At 39.6% G+C, this 24,186-nt stretch overlaps 1 protein-coding gene across 1 annotated transcript in view; it reads right to left on the bottom strand.

Moving 5' to 3' along the window:
- EDNRA (endothelin receptor type A) overlaps positions 1-23,269 on the bottom strand; it is a 65,984-nt gene extending 42,715 nt beyond the window's left edge. Inside the window, exons 1-2 of the mRNA XM_040418522.1 lie at positions 23,098-23,269; positions 17,882-18,316 (exon numbers count right to left, since the gene is read on the bottom strand). Coding sequence (XP_040274456.1) covers positions 17,882-18,256 — 375 coding nt within the window. The 5' untranslated portion in view covers positions 18,257-18,316; positions 23,098-23,269. The remainder of the gene's footprint in view (positions 1-17,881; positions 18,317-23,097) is intronic.
- Positions 23,270-24,186: the final 917 nt, after the last annotated feature.

Genomic DNA, 24,186 nt, shown 5'->3' with positions numbered 1-24,186 from the left:
AACTGCATGATAAATGCCATTTACTGAAGTGAGACAAACCCTTTAACCCCTTTAAGCATAAATGTCTGGCATGAAATTTACCAAATCTTAACCTCCTCAGATTGCACATAATCTGCATTATAATTAAAAGGGTTATCCTACCATAATGACCTATTGCCTATCTACAGGATAGGTGATAAATATCAGATTGCTGGGGGTCTGACTGCTGGAACACCCACTGATCATGAAAAAAGGTGTCCTGAGACATTCAATTACATTACCACCAATCTATGTACACAAGGGTCTTAAGACCACGTTCTCTTGATCATGGGGGTCCCAGCAGTCAGACCCCCATCAATCAGACACATATCACCTGTCTTGTAATAGCTGTTGGACCTTTTCACATTCCCTATCCTTAAAGGTTTCTTTGAATTTAAAAATAAAACTAAGATTTAAACAAAAAATCTGGCCCAAAATATGTGTCAAACTAAAATAAAATGCTCACCTGTTAAAGGACCTGTGTCCACTTTTCTAGTTATCCTCTATCCACAGGATCAGGGATAACTAAGTGATCCATGGGGGTCTGAACGCTGGAGCCCCCACTGATCCCCTTCTTGATTGAGTTGCAGGTCAAGCATATGCCCTGCCTCTCCATCTATTCTCTATGGGTTCACTGGAGATGGCAGAGTACAGCTCTGGCTATTTCCAGTGGTCCCAAAGAGAATAAATGGAGCAGCAGGGCGCATGTGTGGCCTGCCACACCATAAAAAAGGGTGAACAGGACCCGTTCCTGGGATCCGCGGGGGTCGCAGAATCGAACCCCACTAATCATATAGTTATGCCCTATAGTGTGGAGAGGATAACTTGAAAACCTGGACAACCCCTTTAAAATCCTCCACCACCAGTATCTCATGGCAGCAGTGATGCCTGTAAATATGGAATATCATCGCTACCCGCTATGTAAACCATACGTTTCAATACTGGAGAATGTGACGCACTGTGCAGAATTTTTCCGTCATAAGTCCAACCCCCTATGCAGGTCATAACCTTTAACAAAGACCAAGCAAAGTTGCTAGAGGAGGCAATGTGAGCAAAGGGCACAAACGGAGGGTCATAACTGAAACAGAGGCATTAGGGTCACCTGAGGCAGGGTAATAGTGGGGATCCTGGAGCAAGCGTAACTGGAGAAGGGGCAATATTAGTGGCACATTTAGAGTGGGGGCATCTGCAGCTGGGGCATTTATGGGGGTGCACCTAAAGCAGAGGCATTAGGGTCGCCTGAGTCAGAGGAATAGTGGTGATCCTGGAGCAGAGGTATTAGGGGGCAACTGGAGAAGAGGCAATATTAGGGGTGCATTTAAAGTGGGGTCATTGGAGGGCATCTGGAGCTGTGGCACTAATGGGAGTGCACCTAAAGCAGAGGCATTGGTGGGACCTAGGGCAGAGTCCCCCAATGCCACTCTGAACTCTGCAGAGAGAAGCACACATACACAGATCTGAGTCTGCTATAAACAAATCCCCAATTTCCCCCTTACAGTCTCCTACAGCTCACTACTGTCACACACCTGAGAAATCAGCCCAGCACCACAGAGGAGTCCTTCTCTCCAGCAACCACAGTTTTCTGACAGCAGGGAGGGCAGGAGGATGGCCAGACATGTTCTCTCCTCCTTCACTGCCAGCAGCCCGGGAAGTTTAGAAAGTACTGGAGGGCCTCCTGTACAATTTACACCAGTAGGAGGCTGCATCACTGTGCAGTACTGCCAACTAGTGGCTACAATAATTATCTCTCCTGAGAAACAAGAGAAATAATTACTCCTCCATCTTATCTCCGGGCGCAGGAGACTGGGGGCCTACCGAGGAATCCCCCGCCTCCCTGGTGGGCCAGTCCCTACGCCGAACGGCAAATAATACTTTTTGATTTCCACCAATACACGCCAAAAAAGGCTGTAATTTTCTCACTTAACCACACAACGGCTAATAAGCCCTTTTTTTGCATTAATACACCCCAAAAAAGTCTTTAGAATATATAACTGCATCGCTGAACGGCTAATAAGCCCTTTTTCCCCACTAATACACCCCAAAAAAGGCTTTAGAACATATAACTGCACCGCTGAATGGCAAATAATAAATTTTTTACCATTAATACATGCCAAAAAGGCTGTAATTTTCTCACTTTACCACACAACGCTAAAAAAGCCCTTTTTTTCCCACTAATAAACGCCAAAAAAGACTTTAGAACATATACCTGCACCGCACAAGGGCTAATAAGTAGGGTTAAGCGAACCCGAACTGTAAAGTTTGAGTTCGTACCGAACTTTAGGATTTTGGATCCTGGACCCGAACCAGAACATTTCAGTAAAAGTTCAGGTTCGGGTTCGGTGTTCGGCTATTTTATGGCGCTTTTTGAAAGGCTGCAGAGCAGCCAATCAACAAGCGTTTAACTCTGTGCCTAGAAGCCATCACAGCCATGCCTACTAATGGCATGGCTGTGATTGGCCAGTGAAGCATGTGACCCAGCCTCTATATAAGCTGGAGTCATGTAGCGCTGCACGTCACTCTGTTGTTACTAGTGTAGGAGAGGATGCTGCTGCTGTGAGGGAGAGAATAGTAAAGAATCTTTAATCAGAAGTGCTTGTTAACTCAGCGATCTACCTAGATTAGTTTTGTGGGTGCAGTGCACAATCTTTTTACCCTGCCCTGAGCCCAGTGACACAGAAAAAGAATCCGTCTGTTAGTTAGGTGGGCGGCGGCGGTGATTTTATGCAAGCTCAGTGCACCAGCACTGCATCTGTGCTTTTGTGACATTCAAATCCTAGCTTGATTACTGCAATAATAATCTGGGTTTAAAAAAACACCCATTTTTGGCAATATCCTACATCTGGTGCCTTTTCAGCATTTGTCAGTGTGAAATAGAAGCTTGCAATACTTAAAGGGCTTCTGTCACCCCACTAAACTGTCTGCGCCAGGTGTAGATGTGACATCATCGGCGCAGGTGCATTGAGGATGGAGCGGCCGAGCGAGCATCCGCCTCTCAGTGCACCTGCGCTGACTGAAGACAGGTACGGCGCAGGTGCCAGATTTAGAATGCAAACAGGGCCAGCAGAGAAAGATCCCGTCCGCTGGCCCTGTCAATCAACATGTGGAGGGGGAGTCTTTAGGATAGGAGGATGCGGCTGCTACCAGCAAGTAACCGACCTACTTGCTGGTAGCAAGGTAATTTGCATATTTTAAAAGTACGTTTTTAACATAATCTGCTGAACCAAAATGATTAATTAAAGTATGTATGCATAAATCGCAGTATAGGGATTATAAGTAACCAAAAAAAAAAAAATGTTTAGTGGGGTGACAGAAGCCCTTTAAATAATTTTCTGGGTTTTAAAAAACACCCTTTTTGGGCAAAAAACACAAAATTTTCAGCCCTTCCTGCATCTGTCAGTGTGAAATTCAAGCGTTATATACTGCTGTCATATTCTGTTAGTAAAAAAAAAAACCTTTTTGGGCAAAGTACTTAATATTGCAGCCTTTGCTGCATCTGTGATTGTTAAAAACAGGCTTGAAATATTTCAATAATTTTCTGGGTTTTAAAAAACACCCATTTTTGGCAATACCCTCCATCGGGGGCCTCTGCTGCATTAGTCAGTGTGCAATTTAAGCTAGACATCACATCCTGGCTGGCTGCTGATTGACTGCATGCATAGCATTGTGGGTGATCCCTCATTTCCAGAGTTCTTTGCTCCATGTCCTTACAAGTGCAGCAGCCAATCAAATTTTTCGCTCATCTCTAGTGACAACCTATGCACCCTCTGTGACTGCACAGGTGGTACTCCTCTCTGGCCAGCAATGCCTTATTTACAATTAAGGGTGTTTCACCCAATTTGACATTTATCATCTATCCACAGCATAAGTCACACATGTCAAATCACCAGGGGCACCACTGCTGAGATCACCTTGATCACTAGAACAAGGGTTCTGAACTCCACCATTCCCCAATGGAGCAGCATCCTGTTGCTCCTTTCCATATATATTAGGCTCTTGGAAACATCTTAATGCTATACTTGATTGTCTCCTTCAATCTCATAGACTTTGAATGGAGCAGCTTGACTGTTTCCACTTCCAAGGATTTCCTCACTGCAGTCAGTGAGGAGAAACAGAAGGCTTTGGACCTCTATTCTACTGATCAAGTCAATTGTAGGAAAAGACGCTCATCATTCATATTAGTCTCAAAGTACTTTCACACTAGCGGCAGGGGACTCCGGCAGGCTGTTCCGGCGGGTTAACAGCCTGTCGGGGGCGGAGTTACGGCGGCAGCATATGCTCAGAGGAGTCCGGCCGCCTCTCGGCGTGCGCTGCCGTGCTGCTACCGGAACTCCGCCCCCATCACCATTATAGTCAATGGGGACGGAGCAGCAGTCCGGGGGCACACGTGAACTAGCGGCAGGACAGATCCGACAGGCTGTTCACCCGCTGGAACAGCCTGCCAGAGTCCCCTGCTGCTAGTGTGAAACGAGTACTAGAAATGAACATGCATAATGATGGAAGCTGCAGATGTTTTATGTGTATGGGCGACTATACTTATACTAGATTTCATTTGTCACAGGACTTCTAACAGTGTCCTGATATTGTACATTATAATAAGTTATCATTTAGGGGTTAATAGGAAAAGCCCCCCCCCCCCCCCCATTCTCTAAGAGCACAATAAAAAGCTGGTAATATCATGTTACTGTACAAATATGTTATAAGCCATGTTTAAAGGCAGTGGCTGGGATTCATCAAAGTTCAATTCCTGCAAGTATCCCTATTAGGAATGTATGACAAGAACACTTGTCTGCATATCATAACTATTCATTTCACAGCAATAGACATGAGGTCATTTGTTCTGCCAAATACGTCTTTAGCCCAAAAGGTAATTGTTCTTGTGTTTAATACAGAATTAACAGTTATCACACAAGAATGATCCTGCTTGTTGTAAAGGGGCTTCGTGAGTGATCCTGTTATTACAACATGGGACTGCAGAGTGCCCCGAGCTGATGTCTGGGGCTAATATTTCGTCAAGTAAATACTTAAAGAAAGATTAGTCAGGATAAAACTCTACATCAGATGGATATATACATGCAATGTATACATGATGAAATCTCTCAGGATAGCTATATTTGTTTTTGCACAGCCACATGAAGAAAGAAGTTTGTGTATTTTACTATGTACAAGTATGCACAATACTCTGCATAGCCTAGCCCTATACCGCCAACTGAAGGAACTGCTTACGTTTCCATGTCATAGTTAATAGCGTCAGAGAGAAAATCTGAAGTCACAATAACCTCTGCCACTGAGATGATGAAAGAAGAATGGGGAAGAGTGGACATTTTAAAGGCACTTCAATATATGTATACATGATGTCTCAACCAAGATAAACGACAGCCCATACAAAGACTTACTAGAACAGTCTACTCACGCTTATGGAGGAATTTTCAATTTATAAGTAATTAATAAATAAGACGTTTCATATCCCTGGTTGTATGGTCTAAATGTGCACATAAAATATGATTTCTAACTTCTCAACTTTCTTTGTTGAGTAATATGGTATGTCAGTCACTAAGTAATGTCATTTCCAGATACTATTAAAACTTTATCTTTAATTTTATGATGGAAAACAAAAAACATTTTATCAAAAAGTAAAGGCTTTATACACTGAACAAAAATATAAATGCAACACTTTTGGTTTTGCTCCCATTTTGCATGAGCTGAACTCAAAGATCTGAAACATTTTCTACACACACAAAAGACCCATTACTCTCAAATAGGTTTACAAATCTGTCTAAATCTGTGTAAGGCCTCATGCACACGACAGTTGTTTTTCTCGGCCTCCGTTCCGTTTTTTCTGCGGATAGGATTGGGACCCATTCATTTCACCGGGTCAGCAAAAAAATGCTGATAGTTCATCCGTTTGTGTTCCGCGTCCGTTGTCCGTGTTTCCCTTCAGCAAAAAAAATAGTGCATGTCCTACTTTTTTCACATTTGCGGACAAGGATAGGCATTTATTACAAGGGATCTGTGGAAAAGAAACGGATTGTGGACGCACAATTTGCGAAAGCAAAAAACAACTGTCATGTGCATGAGGCCTTAGTGAGCACTTCTCCTTTGCCGAGATAATCCATCCAACCTCACAGGTGTGGAATATCAAGGTGCTGATTAGACAGCATGAATATTGCACAGGTGTGCCTTAGACTGCCCACAATAAAAGGCCACTCTGAGAAGTGCTCACTAACACAGATTTGGACAGATTTGTGAACAATATTTGAGAGTAATGGGTCTTTTGTGTATGTAGAAAATGGTTCAGATCTTTGAGTTCAGCTCATGCAAAATGGGAGCAAAACCGAAAGTGTTGCGTTTATATTTTTGTTCAGTGTAATTAGAAGCTTTATAGATAAGTCTTTGAAGTAGGTAGAAGTGGAGTGTTTTCTGTAGATTTTTTCCTCAAAGTGTAACTGACATTCTATTTTTATTTGTGTAATGTGTAGGGGCAGTGATACTGACCATTTTTGTAATATACTTTAATTACTGAAATCATACATTTCTATTAGAAAAATAGCTCTAAAGTGTCCCATTTTGAGCCTAATGCTCCTCTGTCTTCTGTTTACATAACACAGTCAATGTTGAGCAAGTCTCCTCAGTTATGTAAACAGAAGACAGAGGAGCATTGCTAAGGCTCAAAATGGGCCACTTTAGAGCTATTTTTCTAAGAGAAATGTATTATTTCAGTAATTAAAGTATATTACAAAAATGGTCAGCATCACTGCCCCTATACATTACAAAAATAAAAATAGAATGGCAGTTACACTTAAGAAGATCATTCATTTCTGCATGCAATGCATTCGGCATTTTTCAACTGTATACTGCTCTTGTGGCTTTTCTTTCTTTAAAATATATAAAAATTATTTAAAATTATGTGTTTATTAACGGTTTTATAACAAGAAAATAGTTTATACAATTACAATAAGTAAGCGGTGATACAGTATTATTGTCAAAAATTGAGTATTCGATTGATTAGACAAGTATGTAAAGCTGTGAAGTATCTTGTAAGAACTAAACATCTATCACATATAACAATTTAGCTAATATTAAATCAACATTCAACAACAATGAACTTATGGAGAAAGAGAAAGATGGAAGGTGTCTGCTACCTTTAATATGAGTATGCCTGAGATCTTGAAATGGTACAAATTCAAATGTGAGGTCTCATAACACATGCAAATCATGTTATAAGTCAGGGCATAGACCAGAGCTGGTCAGTCAAACAATTAGTAAGATACAGGCAGTATGCATGTATTGTAGAAGAGTGCTCTGTGTGAGGACCAGTGGCCTACCAGGAGGAACATGACCTTCCATGGCCCAACAGATTTACTATAATTCACACCAATGACTGGCATAAATTTCATTGCAAATTTATACCAGAGTGTTGCTGTGTTCATGTAGATTTGCTTTTGTGCCACATGGGCTGCCAGAAGAAGTACAACATTTTTTACTGGAATTAGTGCAGGCCTCTTAGGAAATTTAGGGCATCTTACTTCTGCACACTTCTTATTAAGACTGGTATGTGCAAGTAAGGGAGAAAAGACGAGATAGCTATACTCAGATTGTGAGATATTTCATTGGTTTGCCTGTATATAGAACTAGCTGATTTTGCACAGGGAGCTATTTTAGAAGCTTTGCCCACTGATGACATATTGTTGTGCCTGAACACAGTAGTTGTACTGAGTATTCTGAGTTTAAATGCTAATAGAGGAGCAAGAAAAGATGGTAAGCTGTTATTTATAAAACATTAAAAGTATATTCAATAGATAGATAATTCTATCTATCTATCTATCTATCTATCTATCTATCTATCTATCTATCGTGGTCCCTCAAGTTACAATATTAATTGGTTCCAGTACAACCATTACATGTTGAAATCATCGTAACTTTAATCCATAACCCTATGGAACTGATAACAGGTTCCAAAGCCCCAAAATGTCATCCAAGATAAAAAAAGAAATAAGATTTAAGGAAAATAAGCAGATGACCAAGACAAAAAGAGCAAGCCCTTACATAATGGGTAAGAATAGATGCTGGAAGCAGGAAATCACTTTATTTGATGAGGACAATAGTTTCGCCAGGGTCCTGTAAAGTGCACACAATGGCCCAGATTTACTAATAGTATAGATGGCCTAAAAATAAACAGTCCTGCTGGACCATACATGTGGTGCAGGGATAGAGACTTTTCTCTGACTTTATTAGTCGGCTTACTTTGAGACAATTCTATGCCAGAATTGTGGTGCAATTTTGATGCGAATGGCGCATCTTAGGCTCCACTCTTCCCCATGAAGCTCCCTTCCTTATCGTGCATGTCAGGAAAATGTGTAAAAACCCTAGACATGCCAGACTGTACCCTTTTGTAGACATATTTTTGTAGCACATACAATGGCAAATATGGGCCAATGTGCCAGAAAAAATAATGCAAACATGCAAAGGAGCAGCTACAAATGACAGTACAGCCTGTACTACTGCATTGTACTGTAAAGAGGCTCTACTAGACAATCAATACAGTTGTTGTAATAGACAAATGGCCATGTCGATTGGTTGGACCTGAGCCTGAGACAATTTATGTTGAGTTTTGTTTCAACCTAAAAGGGTCTTTCCTGGGCCATCTTAAGTTAAAAATATTGTATCCTGAGGCCATTGAATATTGGGGGACTAATGTATTTAATCTATCTTCTATTGTATTAAATCATGATGGAAAAAAAGAGAAATAAAAAAAAGAAATGTAAATATTTCTACTCTTATCCTTCTATCCATCCATTATATTAATAACATCATTGTAGTGATTTATGAATAACATCCATTTTTCTCATTTCTCCCCCCAAGTATAATTTCCGTAATCCCTTTGAGAAACATACCTTTTACAGTATATACATGATCAATTAAATGGAAAGTCAGTTAGCCAGAATCAATTTTCTGGCTAATGTGAATAACTTCGGAGGAAACCAATGTGATCCTAAAGAGCGCATGCATACTTTATAGTTAGAAGAAAGCTATTGAAAAAGACCATTAGCAGTTACCACAGATTTTCCAAGCAAATTTTTTAGGTTATCTGAGTGTATTATCACTTTCTACAATACATGCCCTGAAGGGAATCTGTCATCAACTTTATGCTGCCCATACTACTGGCAGAATAAATTAGAGTCAGGTGAATTGATTTCAGCGGTCTGTCATTTATAACTTAAAAGTAAGTGGTTGCCGAGAACCAACATCACAATCATTGCAGACTGGGCCTGGAAAAGAGTCACGGCCACCTGAGAAGAGTCCTGGTTATTCATGAATTCCTGCTCTCCCTGCCCACCTGCTGATGACTGACAGGCTTATACCGAGTTTTCTCCCTTTCTCTCTAGCAGAGAACTGCCAATCATCAGCAGGTGGGAGGAGAGCAAGAGAGTATGAATAAACAGGACTCTTCTCAGGTAGATTTGACTCTTTTCCAGGCCTGGGCTGTAATGATTGTGATGCTGGTTCTCAGCAACCACTTACTTTTAGCTCATGAGTGACACATCGCCGAAATCAGCATTTCTGTCACTATTTTATGCTGCCCACAGTGAGGTCAGAATAAAGTTGACAGGTTCCCTTTAACAAAGCCAAAGTACTGCATTTTACTATTGTCATACCTAAATTATAAATTGAAATGTGAGATAATGGTCAATTTAAAGGTCTGTGATTTCTCTCTCCCTCGTGGACATATGTTATTCACTGTTCATAGAGTAGGGAAGTTGGGTTAACAAAGTCTCAACAAAAGTGTCTCATTCTCATAGGTCTTGGTGTCACAGTCCTATGGCATGGTATTTTGAGTCACAAGATAGTTAATAGAAGTTTTCACAGATCAAACATGAGAATACATACTAGTACTCACACAGATAAACTTTAGCCGAATATGTCAACTATGTAATGGACACATAATACATATATTCAATACAGGAAAGTCATTTTATCTTTGCAAATTGTGAGTAATGCCCACTCACTCATAGTCCAGACAATAGTTCTTTTATTTTCAAAGGTTTCATTGATGTATAAGGGGTTTGTCTGTCTTTGCGACCTCTTTGCATATGCAGTTGTAGAGTGAAGAATTTCTCTTTGGATGGCATCTTTTCTTAGCCAATTCTGTCAGCTCTACCCATCTGAGCGTAGGGGCATGGCAGAGGGATCCCTTGCTATCAGAGTGTTATGAGAGAGACATTAGTTTAACTATCTTTCTAATATTAAGATATTTGTTTGCTGTCAGGGGGTGGGAAAATTTTAATTTAGATCCTGTTACTAAAAACCTATAATACAGACCTAATATTTCTCACAGTTGAGCGTGCAGTCTAATTTTCTGTTCACATCATATCTGAGCTTTCCATCAGAAGTGTACATCAGGTATATTCCGTGTTACACCTCCAAAAGGAAGGTTCCAATGCATGGTGCTGTATAGTGGCCTACAGTGGCATATATTGCCCATAGGCCCCAATGCTAAAAAAAGAGGTAGCTCACTGTATAGTATTTCCTATATTTTAAGAAGAAATGTATATGTCAGCATACCAACCTGATGGAAACTTTTGTGTTGTTGGGTCTTGGCCTATGTAAACATTGCCTAAGTATGATGTTCTTCTGTCCATAGACACTAATTGAAAGCTTTGTATAAGCTTTATAAGTGGCATGCCAATCACTCTTTATGTCATTTTTTTTTGCTAATCTGAGAGATACAGTTTGTAGCTGTATGACCCATGCATAATTTCATGATTTAATTTATCAAGAGGATGTAACCTCTTTTTGCAAAATATCTGGTGGTCAAAGAGCCACCATGGGCAGGGACTTGTGCACCAAGGATTTAAAAAGTAATGCGAAGAAGCTTCAAGTTACACCTTTGGTAAGATTTAAATTAATACTGGGTACACTCCCTCCTTACATATACAATAGATAATGTTATCATATATTTTACCCTATTTTTATGTTTTTTATTTGGACAGTGCTGCCCAACTTAAAGCTATTGTATACCAATCAGCCATAGGTCCAAGATTTGATGACCAGTAAACCAAACCAGGGTCATGGGTGCCCAGGGTTCACTGATGCATCCTGGGAGCAAGGGCTACCTTACAAAATAGCTACTGCAGCACACAATGCTGAAGAGGTTAATACAAGTCCAGGTGCTATAACTTATTACTACTGATATACCATGACTGGGATAAACAAGAATCTTCACATACATGTTAAAGTATTGAAATTGTTGACTTTGACTTCAAATTCTCCAGATCTCAATCCGATTGAGGATCTGTGGCATGTGCTACAAAAACAAGTCAAATTCATGGATGCCCCATCTTACAATTTATAGGAATTCAAAGATCTGCTGCTAACATCTTGGTGCTAGATACTGCGGGTCTTGTGGAGTCCATATCTGGTTGGATAAAAGCTCTGGTAGCAGCATGAAGGGGCTCTGCACAATGTTATGGCTGATCAGTGCATATTTTTCTCCAGGTTTACAAAAAGTGACTTTCATATGTAATAAAAAAAGTCACATCTTTTGAGATCCAGCAGTTAGGACCTCTCACATGTTGATTGCAAACAGGTCCTCATTTACAGCAGAGGGTTGGTGATATATAAGCTTACTATACAGTAGAAATAGTTTCTGGAAACCTGCAAGTACTTTGACCGCTCAGATAAATGTAGTCTTAAACTGCCCATGGAACAATTTAGTAAACCAATTTACCAGAAATCTACATTTTGGCTAAAAATACTTATTTGCATTATTTTAAGCATACAATTAGTGTATGCTTGAATCGTTTTCTATCAGGGCAAAAAAGTTCCATGATTGATGAGCTTTAAGTGTTATTCCAGCTTTTTAAAAGTTTTAAAATTCTTCCCCCTCTCTGCTGGATCTGTGGAGTCAAGCATAAATATCTACTCCCTGTTGCTCAGTTCTACCTCCTTCAGACCACTCCCTTCACTTTGCTTTTGGTCCTTACTTTTAAACTGCTGCCATGGACAGGGGGTCACGTGACCAGGGGCACTGGCACACGTGGCCTCTATCCATGTAGGAAGTTTAAAAACATATAAAAAGCCGTGATAACCTTTTAAGGTGTCTTTATGTTTAAGTTCTGGAACTAGAATAAAAATCTGAAATTCTGAGTGAGAATGAGATGAATCAGAAAAGACTGCAAACTAGATGTCACTGGGCAAAGAGTCGTGTAGTCTTGTTGAAAATTAAACAACAGGTCCTGCATTGTATGTAACATGCCATAGAATGTGATCTTCAAGTTTGCTAGTAATGATATCTGACCTACCACTTGTAACGAGTTCAAGAGAACTTCCTCAATCAAATGGGCCCTCTGTCAATGACTAGGGTTGGAAACTAATGAAAACAATCCCTGTGGCTATAAAGCAACAATGTGAACCTATGTGAAATTATCATAGTGGCTCACAGCTTTTTCTAGGGATTCTGGTAAATGGTCCACACATTTAATCCATTACCTAGTACCCTATGAAGAAAGAAGAATTATAGTTTTAACATGTTAACTATTTGTTTTTATGAATGCTGCTTCCATTCATTACCAATTAAATCACAGTATATGTACGTTGGACTAATCATTGCTAAGCATTCAGTTATGTTTTCCGACTGCGTTCAAAACAAGACCAGCCTCCGAGTGCTGAATTTTTTGAGCATATCCTATTTTGTAACTGGTTTTATATATTGAAAACCTACTGTAAAGCATCTTATTACTAATACTTTTATACCTATTTGTGTTGATTGAAATACCCGTTGTCTGCTCCATGAAGTTTAGTATAATGTATTATGAAGAATGACTATGTGGGTGTACTAATGTATACAAGTTAGATGTATGTACATGTACAGTTCATTGTGTAAGGATAAGTTCACATTGGCGACAGGTAACTGGTAGTTCCAGCAGAGGAGCAGGCTACCAGAGTTCCCATATCTTGCATAGCCGGACACTGTGCAAGACCACCAGATCCCCATTCATAATAAAAGGATCCGATGGAAATCCAGTGGGTTTCCGACATAAATTCGGCCATTCTGATGGAAAAATACAGCTGCATGCAGTCGAATTTGTTTGGCAAGATGCCGGCATTTATGTTGTAAATTTGTAGGATCCCAGTAGGATCCAGCGGTGTGAACCTACTCTAAGCTATCATAAAGCTATTTCATGGTTTGGCTTATGCATTGCCTTGGAGATGGAGAACTAATGAAAGAAACCATAAAACTTTGGTCAATTGTCTTGTAATACCCTTGTACAATTGTTATAATAATGCTTTACCTTTCAAACATTCTAATAGTCTAATAAAGTAAGAACTGACGTAAAGTATCCTTTGATTGTGATACACATATGCTCTTTGTGTTGACTGGATTCTAACTGAATGTGTCTAGGTGATATAACATCAACCTGTGAAAGTTTTCCCTTCTATAACTTTCAGTAATCATATACTGTAGATACATGAACTCACTAAGGTAGGCAAGGGATTCAATGTTGGCAACAACATAGTTTAGATATTAGAAATGATCATAAATATTATATGTTGCTAAATAATAGCAAAATAGAGAACGTTCCTGAAGATGAGTGGTTGTAATAAATCTGAGTCTGACATTTCAGCTGATGCCCTGTGAAAATCATCTCCATATGTTAGGTGAATGTTAACCTCATACAGATGTGACCCCCTGGACCTCTTATACTGACATGATGTGTTGTCATATACTCAGATGTGAACTGATATTGCTGTGGCCAACACCATGATTACTATAAACAATCTGATTGCACTCTTACAGAAAGAGAGATGGGACAGTACGTGAATGACGTATTTAATACTACTGCTCCCATTCTGCTGCAGTCAGGAATGTAAACTTAATGTATGTTCTCTTCCACATAGCCTATCACTGTCATTATTGTTGTTATACTGCTGAGCTGTACAAAGAGAAATGACTTATAATTGAAACTAATTACAACTGAAAGGTATACACATTGATTTAAGTCACATAATCCCCTCATCATCTTTACCTCCACCAAAAAAACTATCAGCAGCCTTTAATAGACCATTTCTCTAGAACAGTTGAGAACCACTTTAAGCGTATTTCTCTGCTCCGGAGGTATAACAGTGTCTATAGTAATTCATGGAAATCACCACTCTTTTTTTGTGTGTAATAATCATTTTTTTCTAAAGTCATTTCTTCTTTCCTGTGCAAGATCGTACTTCAACAGATGGCTGCACCTTCACCTCATCTTTAGGTAATCTTAAGGATCTCTCCACTTTTGGAGACAAAACATGGCTAGCACTTTTATTTCTATGAGATCCACAGATACTGTTTGCTTTTAGCAGTCATAGTAGATTGTATCTGTTCCACTTTCTGCCCTCATGAGAGTCAAAGATGATTTTTATCAGCATTTTTATTTTTTTATTCATTAGACGTTACATAAAAGCAGAGAAATATACAGTGCATTCGGAAAGTTTTCAGACCTTTTCACTTTTTTCCTATTATTCCGCATCAATCTGCACTCAATACCCCATAATGACAAAGTGCTAATTTATTAAAAAGTAAAAAGTTAAATCTTGCATTGATATAAATCAATAGTTGAAGCACCTTTGGTAGTGATTACAGCCTCCATTCTTCTTGGGTATGATGCCACAAGGTTTGCACACCTGAATTTGCGGATTTTGTGCCATTCTTCTCTGCAGATTTTCTCAAGTTGGATGGGGACCATCAGTGGACAGTAATTTCAGGGGTCTCCAGAGATGTTCGATTTGTTTAAAGACAGGGCTCTCGCTGGTACACTCATGGACACTCACAGAGTTTTCCCGAAGCCACTCATGTGTTGTCGTCTTTGTGTGCTTAAGGTCACTGTCTTGTTTAAAAGTAAACCTTTGGCACAGTTTGAGGTCGAGAGCACTCTGGATCAGGTTTGCATTAAGAATATATCTGTACTTTGCTCCATTCAGCTTTCTCTAAACTCTGACCAGTTACCCTGTCCCAGCTGCTGAAAAACAACCCCACAAGACCATGCTACCACCACTATGCTATACTGTAGGCATGGTATTGTTCAGTGCCTGGTTTCCTCCAAATATGATGCTTAGAACTGAGGCCAAAAAGTTAAATCTTGGTTTCATGACACCAGAGAATATTGTTTCTCACAGTCAGAGAGTCCTTTTTTTCTTTTTTCCTTTTTGATAAATTTGCAAACATTTCTAAAATTCGGTTTTCTTTTTATAAATTAAGGGGCATTGAGTACAGATTGATGGGGAAAACCTTTTTTATTTTTATTTTAGCACAAAGCTGCAACATAACAAAATGTGAAAAAGTGAAAGGATCAGAAGACTTTCTGAACTTACTGTTGATAAAAAGGTTCTAACATAAGTTACAACACTAAAATGCAAGTGTACCTTTAAACATATGACATTAAATGACACTTAATCTGAAGTGCTAGTCTATGTACCGTATTTTTCGGCCTATTAGACGCACCAAAAGTGTGTGTGTGGGGGGGGGGGGGGGGGGGGGATGGCAGTGCGTCTTATGGGGCAAATGCTGCCATTTTTACTTTGCACTGATACATCGCCGGCCGCGATGCTGCACAGCTCGGCCTGCGATGTATCAGCGGGGAGGGAGGAGGGGCTGGAGGCCAGCAACTTGTGTTGGAATCGCAGCTGGGCCCGGTGCAGTCACTGTTCTCTATTACACTGGGCCCCGCAGTATAGTGAAGTCATGGGTAAAGCTTTGTTAAGGTATAGCAATCCTCTGCAGCAGTAGCACACATAGTACTCACTATGAAACACCTGTAGCTGGCAGGCTGGCCGGTCACTCACTTCCTCACGTGCATGCTTCTCCCCGGAGTAAGTGATGTTACAGGAGTATCATAGTGAGTACTACGTGCCTTACTGCTGCAGAGGACTGCTATACCTTAACAAAGCTTTACCCATAACTTCACTTAACAAATATTGCTGTGAGCGGGGCCCGATGTAATAGAGAACAGTGACTGCACCGGGTCCGGCGGAGATTCCAACACAAGTTGCCGGCCTCCACCCCCTGTATTGGGGGGTCACTATTTACACAAGGACAGTGTTATGGGGGGGGGGGGAATCTGTGGATGACACATACATATATAGCATCTTATGCTATATATGTGTCATATACAGATCCCCTCCATAACAGTGTCATCCACAGATCCCCCCCATAACAGTTCCATCCACAGATCCCCCATAACAGTTCCATCCACAGATCCCCCCATAACAGTTCCATCCACAGATCCCCCATAACAGTTCCATCCACAGATCCCCCCATAACAGTTCCATCCACAGATCCCCCCATAACAGTGCCATCCACAGATCCCCCCCATAACAGTGCCATCCACAGATCCCCCCATAACAGTGCGTCATCCATAGATCCCCTCCATAACAGTGTCATCCACAGACCACCATTAGTTCAAAACCCACCAATAGCACACCTTTTGGTTAAAATTTTTTTTTTTATTATTTTCCTCCTCAAAAACCTAGGTGCGTCTTGTAGGACAAAAAAATACGGTAAATGTAGGCAATGAAACAAATCACTTCACCATTGAATTATAAATTTAACTTCACAGTAAAAAAAACTTAGTTTTTCTCACTAACATATGTATATAATCTAAAAGGTGACAGTCTAGTAGTACTACTTTCCAGCAGAGCAGTTAAAAATGTATTGTCCTCACATGTAGACTTATTCCCTATCTACAGGATAAGGGTTTGGTGTCTGACTCTCTACGTTGAGATCTGATTGCTAGGTGCCCCCCTAATACAAGAACATGAGTCCTATGCCCTCACCATATGAGTACAATGCCAATTGTTCTATTCAAGGCTATTAGCCAGCTTTTGGCTAATCTCCAGCAGTTCCATTGAGAATTGGAAAGGTGAATATCCCAGTGTATGTACCCGCACTTATCAGACATTTATCAGCTATTCTGTAAATTTAAATAAATTAAAATCTTGGAACAACCCGTTTAAAGACCATTGAAGGGTTCTGTCCAGTTTTCCCTTCATTCAAATTGGCAGTTGAAAGTAGATTAACTTGAGTTTAGGCTTGGTTTGTGTTACTGTTGGGGGCATTTGTAAGTGCCACAGGACACTTCTTGTGTAAAAGGATTATCCCATGAAGACAACCTATATCAATATGCCCTATTAAAGCATACTGACACCATATAGAAGGGGTGCCCTGTTCAGCTGCTCTGTCAGAGTGGCTCCTACTGTGAATTATGTGACCATTTGTTCACTTGAATGGCTGCCATGTAACACTACATTGCCAGATGCACCTTCCTCAATGATCACATGGGATCTGCAGTGATCAGGTGATGAATACCAGTTAAAATAAGACTGTTAACAGTAACAAGACAGAACAAGATAGGATTGGACTGAAGTCCCTTTGCCTGTTATAGGAAATAATTCTGAGGCTCAACCTCTGTGTACACAGGACAGATGCATGTCCACTTTTAAATCATTTTTGTCATCATTGCAATACGGTTTAGTAGGTGTGGTGATGTGTACAGTATAAGTGCTGGATAAAACCAACCCTCTGGATGTCAGTCAGTGACGAGAAAACTTGTATGTTTTCAGTAATGAGAAATCCACTGCCAGACTCTTCTGGAGCAGCTTGGGTTAGGCCAACAATAAATGAATTTGTATGGGGGACTTTAGGATCCTCTGGTGGGTTAGTCCTACACTGGTACTGGAAGGAGAAACTGTGACAGTTGTCTGTGTTTGACACCTAGGAGGGATTCTGCAGTTAAAAAAATATTTAGCATAGCAACATTTCCAATTCTATTAAGTGACACTTTAGGAGCAGGCAAGGCAGCTTGAAGGAAGATAAAATTTATCTTACCTTAAACACAACAATGGGAATGTCAATGACAATGTAGATAAGGTCTCCAAGTGCCAGGCTGGCTATCAGAGCATTTGGTCCATTCCTCATGCACTTATTCTGGTAGATTATTCTCAGAAGAGTTGCATTCCCAACCATCCCAATGATGAAAATAACACAGGATAAGGTAGTGTTTATGTACTTGAAGACGTAGCTGATTTTAATCCTCTCAGGGCATAAGAGAATGGTACCGTTTTGTCTCATTGAACGGTCAAGAAAGGTCCTGTTTTTAGCAGAGGTGTCAGTCTGATTATGGATGTAATCTCCATAATTATTACTGATAGCAAGTCCGGTTAATGCCAGCAGCACAATGACTCTCAGGATAACAGAGCCCATGTCTCTTTATTGTCCCCAAGCACACAGAGAATCACTTGTAGGGAAACTCTTACTTCGTACCTGGAACAGAAAATACAGTATTGTTATATACACATGGCTACAAGCATCAAGGTTTTCTAAACCCTTTATTTGTCTGTAATTTGTGTTTAGTTTACCTTACTATAAACTAGATACATATTGTATACATAATATAAAATAGATTTTAAAAAAAAGGTATAGAGAAAAGTCATACAAAGTAATTTTCTATAGATTTCTTTTTGAATTGTTGAAATAATAGTACATGCTCCCATGTAAATCAGTAATATGTACATTGCTTCTGTCATACAATCACTTCTATTCCTGAAACAAGTGTATGCAGACAAATAGTTAATCGCCATTGCTGCTCCTGTCGTCAAAAACTGTTTATTATACAGAGACATTTACCATGTCCTTTAGTGCTCATACACATAGCCTTATTGCAGATCCATGTTGTATGGCTCTAGAACATGTCACATATAACCAGTTTTAGGCCTATACTGTGCCTACAATGTTATACGGAGTGACACAGTTGTTTTGTTTTCATAGAATTGTACAGAATTCATGAGAAAGAGGTGATATGTCCACATGATGTATTATATGGCAATGCTTCAAGAGGGAACACGGTGTTGTGTTGAGGCACAACTGTAGGAACTCTGTGCACTACTACATCAGATCTTATAATGAGTTGCAGACTCAAAGTTTGTCTCACTTTTCAGATTAATATCTGAAATGTAATATTAAAGTCCTGTCTATTCAAATGGCCTGTGAATGCTACTCCATGTTCTGGCTCATAAAGAGGGGTTCTGAGCTCTCTGATGATGTCCATATGCCATAATACGACATACTGTATGAAAAGACGTTATTGTGAAGAGACATCCACTTTTTGCTGTAATAACAGTGAGAAGATATGAGAAATAGAACATTCCCGCACTTACCCTGATTTGCCCTAGTTCTGTTTGAGACCACTTTACCGGATTAACCCCAATCAATCACATATCATTTCTCTGACATCTGTTTACAGTGTATGGCTGTGATAGTGATTTAAAGATACATCTCCCTGACATTTTGTCTAAGTAAATCTTGCAAATGTTTAATGCATTTCAGTTTCACATTGACACTAAAAAGTGTTCAATAGAAGCTTCCATGGAAGAAATTGTGGGATTGATGATTGCCTGTAGTATGAAATCCTTTCACCATCAGGTTCATTATCTGTGTCTTATGTCCGGCATTTGTGTATCCACAAATAGCCCTGAAGTGCAATATTACTACTGAAACTGTAGAGAGAATTCACAATAACACAATTATATTATGTCAATGTCAAGAGGTATATAATAATTACTGGTATAAAACATTTTACATTAGCATTAGTTATATCCCAGTCGGAGAGCACTTAGATAACACTAATGATGGGGCATATAAGGTACTTCAGCAAGACACTGAACTTTACACAAGGTTAAATGTTGTTCGCCAAGGACCTGACTGTGGAGAGCAATTAGTGTATTGAAGCTCAACATTTATGGGGTTACAATTAATCACTTCATTCATGAGCATTACACAAACTGATGAAGGGATCAGCTCTGAGGCAGTGACAACACTGGTGTATAATTTGACTAATAACCATGTGCAGAAAGTACCCTGTTTGAACTTTCCTTATTTCACTAGTAACTTTATAACCATGGGGATAAGGAAATTCATTTGGATGCAGCACATAACACAAGATACTCAAATGGGATTTTCTAGAACTCCAAAATTGCTGCAAGCAGTGTCCAGATAGAGAGTTTTGACACTGTTTAAGAGAAATTTCATTGTAGTTCAGTTCCAAAGTCAAGAGCTCTGTGTGGATGGTATGTTTGGCTTTGCACATGAATCTTTTACAGTGAATATATGGTCTTGCTACGGTATATGCATAGCAGTTCAAGAGTTGGCCTAAAATGAAGAAAGCTTGTCCTTAGAATATCCTTATTTATGCATGTTTGACTTTAGAACTTTAGTAGACACACACACATCTTTGTTTTTAACCCATGATGAGCTCAGCTTAACATTTTGCAAAGTCAACAACATTCATATCACTCCAGTTGGTCAATCACTTTACCATGAAATGTTTAATAGAGCAATTAGATGGTGTGGTCCACTGGAGATATTGGGCTAAGCGAGTAAAAGCATGTCGACAGAACTGTGGAATAAATGATGGGAACCACAATGCTAGCACTCAGAGTAGTAGTTGTTTTCAATATTTCTGTTACAGTAAACTCCTGTTTATAAGCAAAGCTATTTAAATGGATGTAAATATTTATGTTTCATATATAATCCACTTGTAAATCCTACACGTCTACATACAGCCTGCCTTGTGCTATATACTGTATGGGTCACAGTTAAACCAAATCCCACAACAGGAAAGACCAAGGGTGCTCTAGTATGAAAAATCCCACAGGGAACACGTTATAGCTATTTTATTGCTCTCCTTTGCCCTCTCCTGAAGACTGCATTGTAAAGCACAAACTAAATATTTGGATTGTGACTCTGGGAAACACGTTCTTTTTGGGTTAAACCGTATTCACATGGCTATTTATATGCAGCTCTCCAGAGCAAAGTAGTATGAGAAAGCAGCTCCCCATGGGATGAGCATGTCTGGAACACAAATGGAATGTGGTACAATCAGGTACTCTCTTCTCAATGTGCTACCATAAAAGATGTAATTCTCACAAGCCATTATTAATTAAAATGTGTTATTTTCTACTATGATATTGATGCTGTATATAAATGTTACCATGCAATACTCTACTATACAGGTCACACCACAATGTAGGACAAACTATACTGTATATACACATGCACTATACTATTTATTTATTATACACCTACTGTGTCCTTCTCCCATACCATGTAGATTGTAAGCCCTCTCTCCTTCTGTACAGCGCTATGGAATTAATGGTGCTTTAATTCTATATATATATATATATATATATATATATATATATATATATATATACATATATACACACACATACACATACACACACACACTTATATAGTGCTACTTATTCCACAGCGCTTTACAGACATTAGCATTACACTGTCCCCAATGGGGCTCACAACACTACCAATCCATCAAGCAGTTGATCATTTCAAAACAATCCAGACATAATACATCATAAATAATTAATAAAACATATGTTTTTCAAGCCTATATAACTATACAATCCATACAATGATACATACTATGTATAAAAATACTGTATAAGGGCTCATCGTATGTATTTTGCGGTCCGGAAAACATAGATCCGCAAAAAATACAAATGACGTCCGTGTTACATCTGTATTGCATCCATTTTTTTTTGGTGGTTCCATTGTAACTATGCCTATCCTTGTCCGCAAATAGACATATTCTATCTTTTTTGCGGAACGAGTATGCGGACATACGAAAAACGGAGTCCTATCCGTTTTTTGCATACCGATTGAAGTGAATGGTTCTGCATATGGGCCGCAGAAAAAAGAAAAATTACTCCATGTGCATTCCGTTTCCGTATGTCCAAATGGCAATTCAGCAAAAAAGATAGAACGTGTCCTATTCTTGCGGACAATGGATCCACAAAAAAACTGATGCAATACGGATGTCGCATGGATGTCATAAGTATTTTTTGCGGATCCGTGTTTTGCGGACCGCACAATACATATGGTCGTGTGGATGAGCCCTAATAGAGAGAAATGTACAGATCTGAATCTGCCATTGAAAGTTGTATTGTGAGTGCATAGTGATTTAAGTACTGTGGAAGGTTTGTCTGCACTATGTAAAGTTACAGACTGTAAAATCATCGGTTGTGGCAAATGATTCATTCATGACAAACTAAACTCTGCTGCATTGAGAACACATCTTATATCTCACAAAAGCATACAACCGAAGGAAAAAGGTAATACTTGGCCACCAGTGCCAAAAGCCTCAGGCAGGAGGTAAACAAGGTATCTACTACGATCCTGATGTGTCTGAACCCCAACAAAGAAGCTACTGACAATGTAATCTAATGCTTTTTCATACCTTAGTATCTTTTAATGCATAAAGGAAAAGAAACAAGAAGAAAATAGCTAAAAAACAACACATAATGCAAATTGCCCAAAACTATTCTCTAGATAACCCCTTCCTAAAGGGAACAGTTAATATGAGGCAATGGTCAAATATTAGAGGGAAGAGGGAATTTTCCCATAATATGAAAATGCACGTTAACATATTTTACATGCTTTATCGTGTTCTTCTCAATAGAAGCATTTCCAAAAAACATCTTTAGGAACTGTTTCTTTAAATGCTAAATACCCTGCAAAATGCATACATCAAAATGTGTATGATAGTGCTGTATTATTTGTGTGGCAGTGGTTCTATCATACCGACTGCCCCGGGTGTGTACGAGGACTTACAGGGATGATTCCTCCAGGTTCATTCATAAGAATTATTTTTATAGAACTTGCAAAAGAGCCAGAAACAAAAAGCGTGAATGGTTCACAGTTGGAACTAATGAATGCACATTTTTGCCTTCCATTCCTAATTTCTGCAGACATGGAGACAGCAAAACCACATCAATTTTTGACTAAATTACAGCAATTATGAGACTATTAAATTGTTACTTAACCAAACATTAAAGCTAGATCACCTGATAATAATGACTTCCTCGGATGAAACCACAGGCAACTAATATTCAAAGTGAGCAAAGAAAGCAAAAGTGAGTTATTGCTCAGCACATACAGTAGCTCTTCAGCCCCGAATGGAGAAGGTTTCAACGTGATATAACATGTATGTATCCAGTTAGGTAAGAAAAATAGTAAATCATCATTACCAGGAACTGCAGCTGATGGAGGTCTGAGATGTATCCTGTGAGTGCAGCGATCCCAGATCATGAGGAAGTTTACACTTGAGAACTTCAGCAGCTAAACTTCTCCACAGCACCTCCAAGCAGTGAACTTTCAGTCTGAGATCACTACTTCATCTGTGCTATCCTGTCACAGACCTTGGCTGGGTGGGATGGAGAATCTCCTCCTCCTGCTCAAGACAAAAGAGGCAGAACAGAGAAACATAAAACACAGAGCAAGTTGATCCACTGCCAGCCTCAAGCACATACATCAAAAAGACTCTGCCTTGGGGGCAGAGGAAGGACTGAGATCTTTAACCATTTCCTCTCTCCAGCTGTCTTTCTCCTGCACTTTGTTCATTCTCCCAAGTCCTGACAACCTCTCCCTTCTCTTAGGCCTCATGCACATGACCGTATGTATTTTGCGGTCCGCAAAAAATACAGATGACATCTGTGTGCATTCTGTATTTTGCAGAATGGAACAGCTGGCTCCTAATAGAACAGTCCTATCCTTGTCCGTGATGCGGACAATATTAGGACATGTTCTATTTTTTTTGCGGAACGGAAATACGGACATCCGGAAACGGAATGCACACGGAGTAACTTCCATTTTTTTTTTGGGGGGACCCATTGAAATGAATGGTTCCGTAAACGGTCCACAAAAAAAACGGAGCAGACACGGAATGAAAATACGTGCTTGTGCATGAGGCCTTATGTAGAGAACAAGATTAGCTCTGCAGAACTGATGGCCAGGGGCTAAGACAAGAGGAGGGGCTCAAGCTGAAACGAAGGGTTTGACCTTAAGTTTCATAAATGACTGTGTCTGTGTGTAAGACAAGTACAAGGAGAACCCTAGTCCAGATGTGTGCATCAAATAATACCATGCACACAATAAGCAACTGTTCAACCTCCATAAAAAGTGTCTCTTTCCTTACATGAAAAGAGCAGTGTAGATTCTACAGTGAAATCTGTGAAGGAAGATTGTGATCACTGTGAGCTATCCTGGAGGCAGGGCTGGTTTTAGACAAAATGTGGCCCTTGGCAAAATCAAAAACTGGGGCCCACATCTTTCAATAA

Source organism: Bufo bufo, chromosome 2 (assembly GCF_905171765.1).
Source record: "Bufo bufo chromosome 2, aBufBuf1.1, whole genome shotgun sequence".
Taxonomy (NCBI): Eukaryota; Metazoa; Chordata; class Amphibia; order Anura; family Bufonidae; genus Bufo; species Bufo bufo.
The sequence above is the reverse complement of the archived record's forward strand: the minus strand, read 5'-3'. Positions and strand labels throughout refer to the sequence as shown.